The sequence below is a fragment of the Phalaenopsis equestris genome, unplaced genomic scaffold, assembly GCF_001263595.1.
Source record: "Phalaenopsis equestris unplaced genomic scaffold, ASM126359v1 Scaffold233542, whole genome shotgun sequence".
Lineage (NCBI taxonomy): Eukaryota > Viridiplantae > Streptophyta > Magnoliopsida > Asparagales > Orchidaceae > Phalaenopsis > Phalaenopsis equestris.
The window spans coordinates 1-12,545 of NW_018251486.1; the positions used below are offsets into that span (position 1 = coordinate 1).

Genomic DNA, 12,545 nt, shown 5'->3' on the forward strand with positions numbered 1-12,545 from the left:
CTTGCTGGAAGAGTCCATTCGCTGCAATGAAAGTAGAAGAGAGGCGTCTTTAAGAAGAAGGAGTAATATAGCACGTAAATTGCATCATAAAAAGAATTTCGGGCTAAAAATAGACATCTAATGCAGATGATTACATTGCATCATAAAGAGAATTTCAGGCTAAAAATAGCCATCTAATGCAGATGATTGCAATTTTTACAAAAACAGATTATGATTTTTCCTAATATTAACTGCGCATCCTGCAAAACAGTGCGGGCAATTTAAAATGGCCTACCATTACCCAACACCTGATAATCTATCGAGTTTCACGGATGGTGGGTAACTGCTATAAATAATGAAATAATGTGCCATAATGCTATTGAAATCAAATGATTGTAAATGCTTTACAAGCATAAATATCGTCAATTTAGAGCTAATAGTGGCCTAATATACATAAAACACCTTTAGTGTCTGCTAAATGTCGTGAAACAGCGTAATATGCCATAATGGGAACAAGAACATTAAGATTCTGAATTTTAATCCTTCAATAGTTAATACAGAATCACCCTATAATTTTTCATCAGATCAAGCTCATGTCATGGACATCCGTATATTTAAATGTACTGACAATCAAAAGAAGAATTCGCTTAGTCCTGACTTCAGGCAGAAACATTCGTACCTGGTTGTAATTTTTATACAAATTTCCACACACTAAAACTGAAAAAGAATGCATTCAACCGCCATCCCTTCATTGGCAGATGGCAAATTACTTTTCTTTTCGGACTGAACTCTTATGATGGTGGAGTTTAGCTCTACACACCAAATTCAAGTTTTGATATTGAATAATCCCTGTATAAAACTAGTTAAACTCCCTCCCTTTCACACTATCTGTCTCTCTCTATAAAAGGAAGGTGAATCCAACTTCATGGAAGATGGGCATCACTATTTCATGGTATGCTTCTCAACAATAGATAAGTATTCAGTGAGTGGACAACAACTAAAGAAAGTGATGCTTAGAAAACATAGGCTGCGGTTTTCAGCCGTCAAGGAGGAGCTAGCTACTGCAACCAAGGATAGGCAAAGACATGGTGACTTTAGAATTGGTAAAGGAAAGGAGTTATGATATTATATTATGATTTTAAGATATCCATAGGCAATGCTATTTGATGTTTTATTGCAGTGTAATTTTTTTATAGAGATGTGCTTTATTATGATGTAATGTGAAGGTAATTTTGTGCTCGAATGCACAACTCATTGATTAGAAACCAAATGAAGAATCCCAATGAGCTTGTTTCAAGTGAACATCCTGCGAAAAGAAAAAAAAAACAAAGCAATTAGCTACCAGACAAAATTGTTGTTAACCTTGCTTTCCAAAATGATGTGATTAATGAACTTCTTTGATTAAAACAATGGAGAATAACAAAAATTGGTTAAATGGCTCTCTTGAGATTTGAAATAGACCAGCATAATTTCATTAATAGGAGGGGAGGGGGGGCATTAGCATTTAAACCTAATTACAATAGGCATATTAATGAAAAGTAATAAAAACAGAATAAAATAACTAGGGAAGAAATTAAATTAGAATAAAACAAAAGAAGAAATACATAATTAAGGAATAAAATCAAATAATAAGTAATAATATAGTCATTGTAATCTGATAGTCTCCCTCAAGTTGAAGCATAGATGTCAGTCATGTTCAACTTGAACTTGAAGTCATCGAACAAAGAGCGAGACAAATTCTTGTGAGGATGGCCGTTAGTTCACCACTAGAGGACGGAACGCAAATCTCCTGGGTCTCAATTTCTTTCTTGATGAAGAGTTTGTCGATCACCACATGTTTAGAACAATCATGATAGATTGGGTTGTAAGCAATGTTGATTGCAGTCTTATTATCACAAAATAGTCACGGCGGGACAGAGCTTGGCATACGAAGTTCACAGAGCATGATGCGTAGTCAGGGAGCTTCACAAATTCATAAGGACATGGATCAGAATTCAGCTTCAACACTACCCCAAGGCGGATGTTGATCATGAATTGATCTGACCCAATCAGCATCTGTATAATCAATAATAGACCGAGAGGTGTGGCGGGAAAAAAACAAATTTGAACCCTATGTACCTTTTAGTGGTGGAGAATTCAGTGTACATCTTGGAGGTCGTGCCCGTAGGGGTCATGCATGAATTAACTCATTATTCCAACTGCGTGACATGAGTTGGGGCAAGTATGAGCCAGGTAGATTAGTTTTCCCAAAATGCATTGGTAATGACTTTTGTTGACAGGTACAACGTTGGGAATGTCAGATAAATTTTTATTAGGATACATAACAACAACAACATGTTTGCACAGTAGAAGGTGGTTCTCTATCATGAAGTCAATTACATATTGCGCTGAGATAGACAAATTCCCCGAGAGAACCGAGCCACTTCCATGCCTAAGAAGTGTCGGAGAGATCCCAAATGCTTCATCTCGAATGACAAAGCAAGAATGTATTTTAAAGATTCCAATGGATGAAGATCGTTACCTGTAGGAGCAGTATCGTCAATATAAACAATAAGGATAACTACCTGACCATTGGAGGAGTGCCAGAAGAAGAGGGTATGTTCCGATTAAGCCTGAGTAAAACCATGGCCTCTGACCACCTTTGTGAACCTGTCAAACTAATCTCTTGAGGGCTGCTTTAGCTCATAAAGGGACATTCGTAGCCTGCACACTTGTCCTCTAGAGACAATTGAATCAAAACCAGGAGGGAGAGATATGAACCACTCTTCTACCAGCTCACCATTCAAGAATGCATTCTTGACATATAATTGGAATAAAGGTCTATCCATATTCACTTCAAGTGACAACAGGACCCGAACAATGTTTAACTTAGCCACTGGAGCAAAAGTCTCCTCATATTTAACTCCATGAGTATCCTTTAGCGACCAATCTTGTCTTGTTGCGTTCAAAGGATCTATCAGAGTTAAACTTGGAGTTAAAAATCCATCGGACAGTGCTAAAAATCCATCGGCACCCTACAGTTTTCTTACCCTGAGAAAGGTCTGCGACGTCCCACGTATGATTCCACTGAAGAACATTCATCTCCTCCATTATTGTCGTTTTCCAAGCTGGATCATCAAGAGCAACCTCAATGGTAGCAAGGATCTGATAGTCCATCAGAGCAATAGCAAATGCTCTGTAGGTCGGCGATAAATTGTGGAAAGACACATATTTTGTCATAGAATAGAGGAAGCATGTCTGATTGCATACCTTACTTAGAAACTCACCTCCTCATTCAGAGGAGTTGTGCTGAGGATGTCACCTGAAGTAGAGTCAATGTCCTGTAAAGAGGTAGCAGGCTCCTGAGTTGTAGCATTGAAGCGGGTGCGCCAAGTGTAGGCACGGACAGTGTGAGGAGGAGATGGTGCACTCAACGGTACTCCTTAATGGTAAGAACAATGGGGGGATTATCCATAGGAGTAGGATATGGGACTGTCGGGGAACTTAAGCTCCCTAAATTTTCAAAGAATGAGACATCAATACTCACATAGATTTTTCTTGTGGTCGGATCAAGGCATCGATACCCCTTTTGAGTTGCGGAGTAACTAAGGAAGATACATTTTATGGATCTAAGATCAAGTTTACTCCAAGTAGGGGCAGTGTTCCGAATAAAGGCAGTGCATCCAAAAATTTTGTAATCTAAAGTGGAGAAGACTAGATTGACAGGAAATCATGACATCAAGACGGCTAGAGGGGTGTGAAACTTGTCAATTTTGGAGGGGACTCTAATTATGAGATAGATGGTGGTTAAAATCGCATCATTCAAAAAATGTTTCGGGAAATTGGATTGAAACATAATGAAGTGAGCAACGTCAAGGTGATTTTTTCTCTCGGTTACTTCATTTTGTTGAGTGTTCGTGCAGCAACTATGGTGGAAGATACCTTTACTTGCCAAGAATTCACTCAAAATAGAGTTAAAAAACTCACGAACATTATCGATCCGAAGAACCTGAATATAAGTTTTGAATTGAATTAAAACAATAGTATAGAAGTTTTGAAAGATCACAGTGATTTTTGATTTGTCTTTTAACATGTAGACCCAAGTCATTCCAGTGTGGTCATTCATTAAGGTTGAGAACCACCATTTATTGTAGTTGGAAGTGCGAGAAGGTCCTCATATGGCATTATGAATGAGGGAGAAAGGAGCAAAAGGTATGTAAGTGTGAGGTGGGCAATGGACTCGGTCATGTTTGACTAACTGACATGTCTCACAATTGAAACTGGAGAGATTTTTATTAGAAAATGTTAGAGGATACAAATTTTTCATATATTAAAAACTAGAATTAACCAAACGACAATGTAATAACATAATGGAACATTTAATGAGTCGAGATATGTAACAACTTTTAAGCGGTCTCTTCATTCTCCATGTTGTCCTCTTGAAAATAGTAGAGTTCAACTATCTTCTTAGTAGTTTCAATCATCCTCCCTGAACGAAGATCCTAAAAACACAATGATCATAAGAGAAATTAACCACACAAACGATATCACTTGTCAACTTGCTGACCGATAATAAGTTACATTACAATCGGGGAACATGTAAAATAGATTCTAGAGTTAGATTGGTCGTCCGTACAATCAACAATTTACCAGCAATATGGCAATAGGATCCATCGGCAATTCTAACAGATTTTTTTTTCTACAGCACGAGTACTAAGTCGAGAAAGTTTGCGAGTAGTCAGTCATGTGATCTGTGGCATCAAAATCAATAATTAATGGACTAAAGGAGGAATAAACTATGAGAGTCATAGGAAGAGTACCATATCAGACATGGGAGGTCAATAGACCCACAGAGATTTGACTGGCTCCAAGAAACTTGATTAATTGCTCCCTCTAGTGTTTTAGGAACAGAGAAATCTAGCATGTTCCGGGTAGGAGTCGGTTGAGTCGTGTCTTGTTCAACCGTTGCCGTGAGTCCATTGGCAGCAGAATATTTGGCTAAAGGTTTGTATGTCGGCTTACAGTGAAGCTTTCAACACTTGTCCAGAGTGTGATTGGGTTTGTGACAGTAGTAATCACAAGTAGGATTATCAGTCTGCTATGGCTGAGCGCTATTTAAGATTAAGGGGGACAACTCAGCTAAAGGTGTGAAAGTGTTGAGCATATCAAGTCTACTACTTTCTTCCCGACGAATCTCGATAAAAGCAGCTCGAGCGGAAGAAAAAAAATCCCAACAAAGAATATGGCCCCAAACTTCGTTAAGGTTTTTGTTAAGACCAGCAAGGAATTGGAAAATACGATCATTTTCTACAATCTTCTGGATGGGGGATAAGTCGGCAGAAGAATCTCAGGTGTAGTCGTAGTACAGATCGAATTCCATCCATAAAGTAACTAGTTCATTATAGTATTGGGTCACTGTCCTTGACCCTTGTTTTGAATTCCGGATTTTATTACATACCTCATAGAGTTGATCTGAATTTCCTACATCTGAGTATATATCACGGACAGCTGCCTCATGAGCACTAGCAGATGGAAGGAACATGTACGAGCGGTCAATTGAAGTCTCAATGGAGTTGATCAACCATGACATGGCCATAGAGTTCACCACTTCCCAAACCCCATATGATGGGTCAGTATTTGGAGGCTCGCAAATCATAATGTGAGCTGACAGACCTTTCTGTGTCATTTGATGAACAAATACACTGCTTGGGACTATTGGAGGAAGTTACTATCGTTCAACCTATGAGTTGTGATCAAGAAATTCATGTTGACTTCTAATCCTACGGTTTGCAAGGGAGCAGAGGTTGGAGTCGATCCTCCAGTGGAATCCAAAAAGTCTTTTGAGAGTGATTTATTGAAAGAATCAACCATAATTCCGACAGAGCCAACCGATACGTTATAGTAGTTCTATGTAATTGATTAATTTTGGAAGAATCATGACAAACGAATACAACAGCAAAAATTGCCGGTAGGACAACCCAAAGATACTTTCAGCATAACATCAACAAGATCTTCTGTTCACCGGAGGAAGAACGGCAGAATCCTATCCAAGAAGTAGAAGTCCTCTGGTGAATAGAAATTTGGTAGCAGATCTTCTGTTTGCTAGACCTTGTAAAAAGAGCGGCAGATCTTCTGTTCCCTGGAGGAAGAATGGTAGAATTTTGTAGAAAGACGCTGATCTTTTGCAGCATAATTGGGAGAAACCTGCGGACAGAGACAGGAGAAAACCTTATGGAAGGCCTGCAGTTCGTTGAATCCAACAGAGAAGACTATCGGCTAGAAGGAGGAGGTGGAAGCAGCAGCTGCTGGAATCGGACGTCGGGGCTACTGACATTAGGTTTATGCTCTGATACTATGTTGAGATTTAGAATAAATCAGCATAATTTCATTGATGGGAGGGATATTTAAACCCAATTACAATCGACATGATAATGAAAAGTAATAAAAAACAGAATAAAATAACTAGGAAAGAAATTAAAACAGAATAAACCAAAAGAGGAAATACATAATTATAGAATAAAATCAAAGAATAATTAAAAATGGTGTGGGGATAGTTGTTATAATCTAGTAGGCCCAAATAAATATGATTAATTATTAAAAAATATCATAAATTATATTTACCTTAAAGATAACTAACTAAATTAATAATTTATAATCATTTATCAATGAATAAAATTAAATACAAGATACTAATTAAGAATATAAAATAAAAACTATATCATAATAATAATCAGTTTTCAATAAAGAAAAAAAAATGTAATATCCCTTCATCATAATCACCTGACAACATAATTGAAAATAAAATATATATTAGTTGAAATTTTCTATGTCAATCTCAAAACATATTAGGGGTACATTTATCCTAAAAAATATTAAACCTAAATCTGCACTTATAAAAAAATTATTTGCTTAGAGTCTGTTTGAACCATTTTTTCATTTAATGTTTTTTATTTTTCTTTTAATAAAAAAAAACCACATTTGTTTACTTTTTTTTTGTATTTAACTTAATTTGTTTTTAAAAAGTTTCTATATTGTTTTTAAAAACAGGAAAACGTGTTTTCACTATTTTTAAAACATGTTTTGCGAGCAATTAACCTGATCTCGATATCACCTATATTTCTCCGATGTAATCACTCGTGGAAAGTGGCCATGCAAATTGTGTCATCCTCCACATCGAGAGCACCATAAAAGGCACCATTCTCCAAAACTATCACCTCTCCTCTGTCATGACCTTCAAATCACATAGGAGATCAGCCTCTTCGTCCACTACTACCTCCTCGAAATGCCCAATCCGTACCACTGAGCTCCGCCATTTGATGGGTCTAGCACATTGCTTCACATTTTCTACAGGATGAAGGAAAGTACCAACCTCAGCTGAAACTTTATCGAGTTTCTACACAGCCTCCTCCAGCCACTTTAAATTGGGATCAATTCAAATTGTCCATTCGCCAAGTTTGCAAAGTTTACCAACAGTTTTAAACAAGAAGTTCATGGTGGCAGAATATTTTTTGGTTTCCTCCATCTTTAGTGTGGTCACATGTTTAAGATTCATGTACCCAAACTCATCGAGCAAATCATCCGCCTCATCGATCGCATCTCTAAGTTGCCATATCCAGTTATTAGTGTTGGGTTTTGACCTGAGATCACTGCTTCGCTGGAACTAGAGATAGCAGCTTGGATCTTCGCGTGGTTTTCTCACAACGTTTCTAGCTCCTCCCTCAAGCATGTCTGCCACTTGAATTGATCTCGAAGTTAATCAGAGCAAGCATTGATGAGCCTCTCTACGTATCGAACATGGACACGAATCTGACAAGCGTAGAACACGACTCTGACACGACATATAAATGTGTGATTTAAATAATAATTAAAAAAAAAGATAAACGCTTGTAGCTTGCCATATGATCTCTCTTAATAGAAGTTAGTTCATGAGTGATAGGGATCTATGTCCAATGCTTAAGCAGTGAGAATGGCTAGCTTAGCTTGCTTGGAGGCTAATTAAGAGTTTGTATAAGAGTCGAGAAGAGTGGTAAACATTCAAAAAGAAGGTAATCTTGATTTAAGCTTTAATGAGGATCTTCACTTAATTTTGTAGAATAGCTTTTTATTTTTATACCGTGAGTGATAATGTTCTAATGCAAGATTACATGGTTGTATGATTTCATTAAGCATATGAAAGTGATTATTGACAGAATGTGTGTGAGAGGATTCATTCATTTTGCATTATAATTGATTTTACATGATTTAAGATGTGCAAAAATGAATATGATTGGTGTTGTTCATGCATATGCCTACCATATTGATTTACATGTCACATGCATATTGATTCTCTTTATTATTGATTGCCCGCTAATACTTTGTGTTACCTTATCAATTATATGCCTATGCCTACCATCACATGATATTTTCTAATATAATTAAAGAAGCTTATGATTGTTGCTTAAAATTACATAATTTGAGGTGTGCCTCAGGTCAAAGCACATGCAAAGCTTAATGAGGTGTATGCATAAGGGTGGAAAAAAATCAATCTCCGATGATGATTGTAACCAAACCCCAAGTGTTGGAAGTGTGAGAAATTTTTGAATTCAAATCCCAAGTCGTAACCAATTTATTTAAGATGATATTTACTTGTTATTTTAAAATTCTTGTTAATGTTAACTTATTTATCTTTAACTTCATGCTTATTATTATGTTTACATATATTTTTATGGGTACTGAGATACATTCGGATTATGCTCAATTACTGTTGGGAGAAAATTGAGCTCAATTTTATGATGTTACTTAAAATTGAGTCCTAAGGAAAATGATTTTTAAATGCTTTATTTTTCATATTGTTTATTGATTTAATGATTTAATCTTGAATCACAATTTCAAAGCTTGCTTATGACTAAGGTATTTCCATTCCTCTCATGATTCTAATGATCTTGGTGTGATGGAAATTTGTATGGATATGAACATGTATCTTGGAAGAATGTTAATACACGTAAACACAAATATAAGGTCTATATGATCACATGTAAGAATCTTTTGTTTGTCCACTTGTTTTAAGCATAACGCTAGTATTCTTGTACCAAATCTTATGATATGAATGGATAATTTATGAAGAATATTTTCCATTTTATGGTTGCTCTGGGTTTTCTTGAAGAAGTCTAATTAGAATGAATTATTTATTTATGGTGTATGTTAGATTTTATCTCAAGGCTTATAACTCAAAATATCTCAAGGCTTATACCTGAAAATATCTTAAGGCTTAGTACACCTTGCCTCACAAAAAGAAAATGACCCGATACCGAATTGCACAATTTTAAGCCATACTAATAACTAAGGTATTGTAAAAGCAATTATGATTCTAATAATGTGGGTAGTACGATGGAAAGAGGTGATAAAATGTGAGAATCCTTATCCCTATGTTTTTTTTTTTTTTGGTGGGAAAACTAGTGCTTTATACCAAATCTTGTGATATGAATGAATGTTTTATGAAGGCAATTCGTTGTTTAGTAATGGCTCTATGCTTGCTCAAAGATGTCTCATTAGAATGAATTATTTATTTCTTAGTACAGGTTAAATTTTATTTTCTAACCATATTCTCTTTATTTGACTAGGTTTTATATCATCCGCTACAGCGATGAACTTGTAGTTTGACAATGATGTAACATCCCTAATTATGACCCAAAGATCAACAACTGCAAGGAGGACCGAGGTCAATGTTAACCTTAAGTTTCAGATAAGACAATTGAGGAATGAACGAGATAGCGGTTTTTCCTCATCATCTTCACTCTTGGAGGCTCCTTGAACTTCCTTGGCTCCTTTCTCCTCTTTTCTCCCTTGTCTTTTGTGGCTTTCTCTTAACTTCTAACCCTCTCCAATGAGGCGCTTTCTCTCTACCTAACATAAAGGAATGATAGTAATACTTGGACCACACGTTCAAAAATACCCACAAAAAGGGGTGAGCCATCAGATTTTGTTTATCTACAATTCAACCCACAAATCCTAATATGAATTTAAAGCAAAATAAGAAAAATTGTGTGGTATGCTTGATTGCTTAAATTATATGATTGACCATTTATATAATAGACAGTCATGTAATAAATGTAAAATATGTTATACCCAAATGTATATAGCATGTTCAAAGTGGATAAAAAAGGTACAACGTAATACAACTTCATTTTGGTATTAACTGAATAACACGGTATTTTTGAAGGTTTCATTCGTTTAAAACATTTTCTACTAAAGTGGTTCATAAATCCTTTGCTATCTTCGTGTGTTTTGTCAAAAAATGTACGTACACCACAACAAACAATCACTTCAGTTATTTCCGTGGGTTAGTTAGCAAATTTTCCTTCAACAAACATTTTCTATGCATAGAACACATTGCATTAATCGTGCCTCCTGTCTTTATTTTATGTTGATATATGTTGATATTTCCTTTACACGGAATATTTCTTTGTGTGGTATATTTTGGTAGAGAGACCTAGACAAATGTCCCTACATAAAACTTGGGATTGGTCTGGCTTGTGAAATTAAATCTTTTGAAGGAATCATGTGTACTATAAATTTGTGTTGTACCTACAAATTTGTTCTAGGAATTAATCTCTGCCCGAATAAATCAACCATGTGATGTTCAATGAGTTTGGGTATATACTTGAGAATCGTTTTAGGGAAAACTTTGAAGTTATCAACAATGTTCAACAAAAATCTGGTTCACCATCCATCTAGACACACAAAAACTAAATGTTGTTACATCAAATAATACTAATTAAGTACAAAAAAAATATTTCGTGCTGAAGAAATGCAAATGAATTAAGGCAATATCATACTATGGATGAAAATAAAACAACTTATTTTCAATAAAGATGTACTTAAGACAACAAATATTTGCTATCATGTCATAACATTTGACATAAGAAAATGATCTTCCTCAAATATAATAAATTTATAAATTTTTAAATAGCTAATTTTTTTTTTCCTTGCATGAATGAATAATTGTTGTATGAACTCAAATGGATGTGAGAAATTTCAAATTAAAAAAAATTACAAAATGGAACCCTCTTATGTATAATCTTGGGTAATTGCCCGGAAATACAAATTACAAATAATAGCAACTATCTCATATTTGAAGAAAAACAACAAAATTCATGTAAATAGCCAAATTGATTGATGCTATTTAGATAACAGATAATAGAGCAATTTTTTTTGGATGCTAAATTACCATGCGTTTACTTATATATGGTTGTAGCTTGAATGATGCTTCTGAATGCAAGCCATCTTTGAACAATTTATGATTTTCCCTCTCGAATTCTTTTCTAGATTCCTTGCGAGTGCCTGCCTGCCAAACTCTACCAAAATTGGGAAGCCAATTGTCATCAACACTGTCCATGACAATCTCCCCTTTTTTCTCCATCTCAAGTTCAATCCTTCTCTTCTCAGCCCATGCAGCGCCAACACGTTTAGGATTTAACTTTTTTGACTTCCCTTTTTGAGCTAAAGGAGCACGGTTATTCATATTTGCTCCAAAATTAACAAGATTTTTCTCACTTTCATCGCACATTTCTAACCAGGGAGGCAAACCACCAGTATACACATTTGCTTGAGATCCTTCAGAATGAAAACCAATCTGAGTGAGAATCTGCAAGGCTGCATCCAGCAAGTGAGCAATACTTAAGGTGAGTTCAAGTTCTAGAAAACACAAATAAGTAACAATATTTCAAACAAACAAATATTTTTGGAACGTTAGATACCTCCATTGCTCTCCATATAATCAGTTCCATAATCATGCTGCAAATTCATAGATATCAACTATTATATCTGAAAATTATGCTTATCATGCATAATATGACACATATAGCATTATTAATTATCATGATCTTCAGGCTTGACTTTTTTATACAAACCATTTTAGGAAAAACAATACTCCAACTATGTCCATGTGTATTTTCATGCTTTATGGCATCTCAAAAAATGAAGTTAAATTTGCAGACATATCATTAGCAACTTTAGCAAATTGGCCTACGAACCAATCCCACGCTAATTATAACTATCGACTCATGTTAAATTGGTTAATGAATAATAAAGTGCTTTGGAAAAGTATATGGAATAAGGACCATATTAGATGATGCATACAGGTGTTATTTAGTTTCCTCTATATAGAACCCAATGTAAAGTGGGCCTCTGCAAAGCAAATGCAGCTAATTTTGCAGCATATGTGCTAAGGAAATAAACCACAAAATGAAGTAATAACTCCATATATACTTTAGACCAAGCACAAAAAAATTCTTTGCATGTAAACGCCTAAATTTAAACCAACTTTTCACCAAACCACCTGGCTTAGTTTAAGAAAAAAAAGCATATTACATAGCAGAGCAAATCACTGGAATATTAATAGCAGACTTAAAAGAACTCTAAATTATGAACAAAAAAAAAGGGTGGAGCATAAAAAGCCAATAGAACGGAAAAGCTGATGTTAAGAATACAGCAAAGATTTAGGGGGAAAAAAAGGTAAACACAATAATTTTAAAAAAAAAAAAAAAACTACACATATTTTACAAAACTACAGTGTTTACCACTCCAGTCTCCAGTTGTCCTCTTTTTCC

The 12,545-nt window shown here is 35.3% G+C and overlaps 1 protein-coding gene across 1 annotated transcript; it reads right to left on the minus strand.

Annotated features, from left to right (window-relative positions):
- Positions 1-6,187: 6,187 nt before the first annotated feature.
- On the minus strand, positions 6,188-12,539 carry LOC110038690 (TITAN-like protein). Its single transcript, XM_020743585.1, has 4 exons — positions 12,516-12,539; positions 11,694-11,730; positions 11,165-11,589; positions 6,188-6,304 (listed from the first exon to the last, which is right to left on the minus strand). Exons 2-4 carry the CDS (start codon positions 11,707-11,709, stop codon positions 6,188-6,190), a joined length of 558 nt encoding a protein of 185 aa, XP_020599244.1. The 5' UTR covers positions 11,710-11,730; positions 12,516-12,539.
- Between the last annotated feature and the right edge of the window lie 6 nt (positions 12,540-12,545).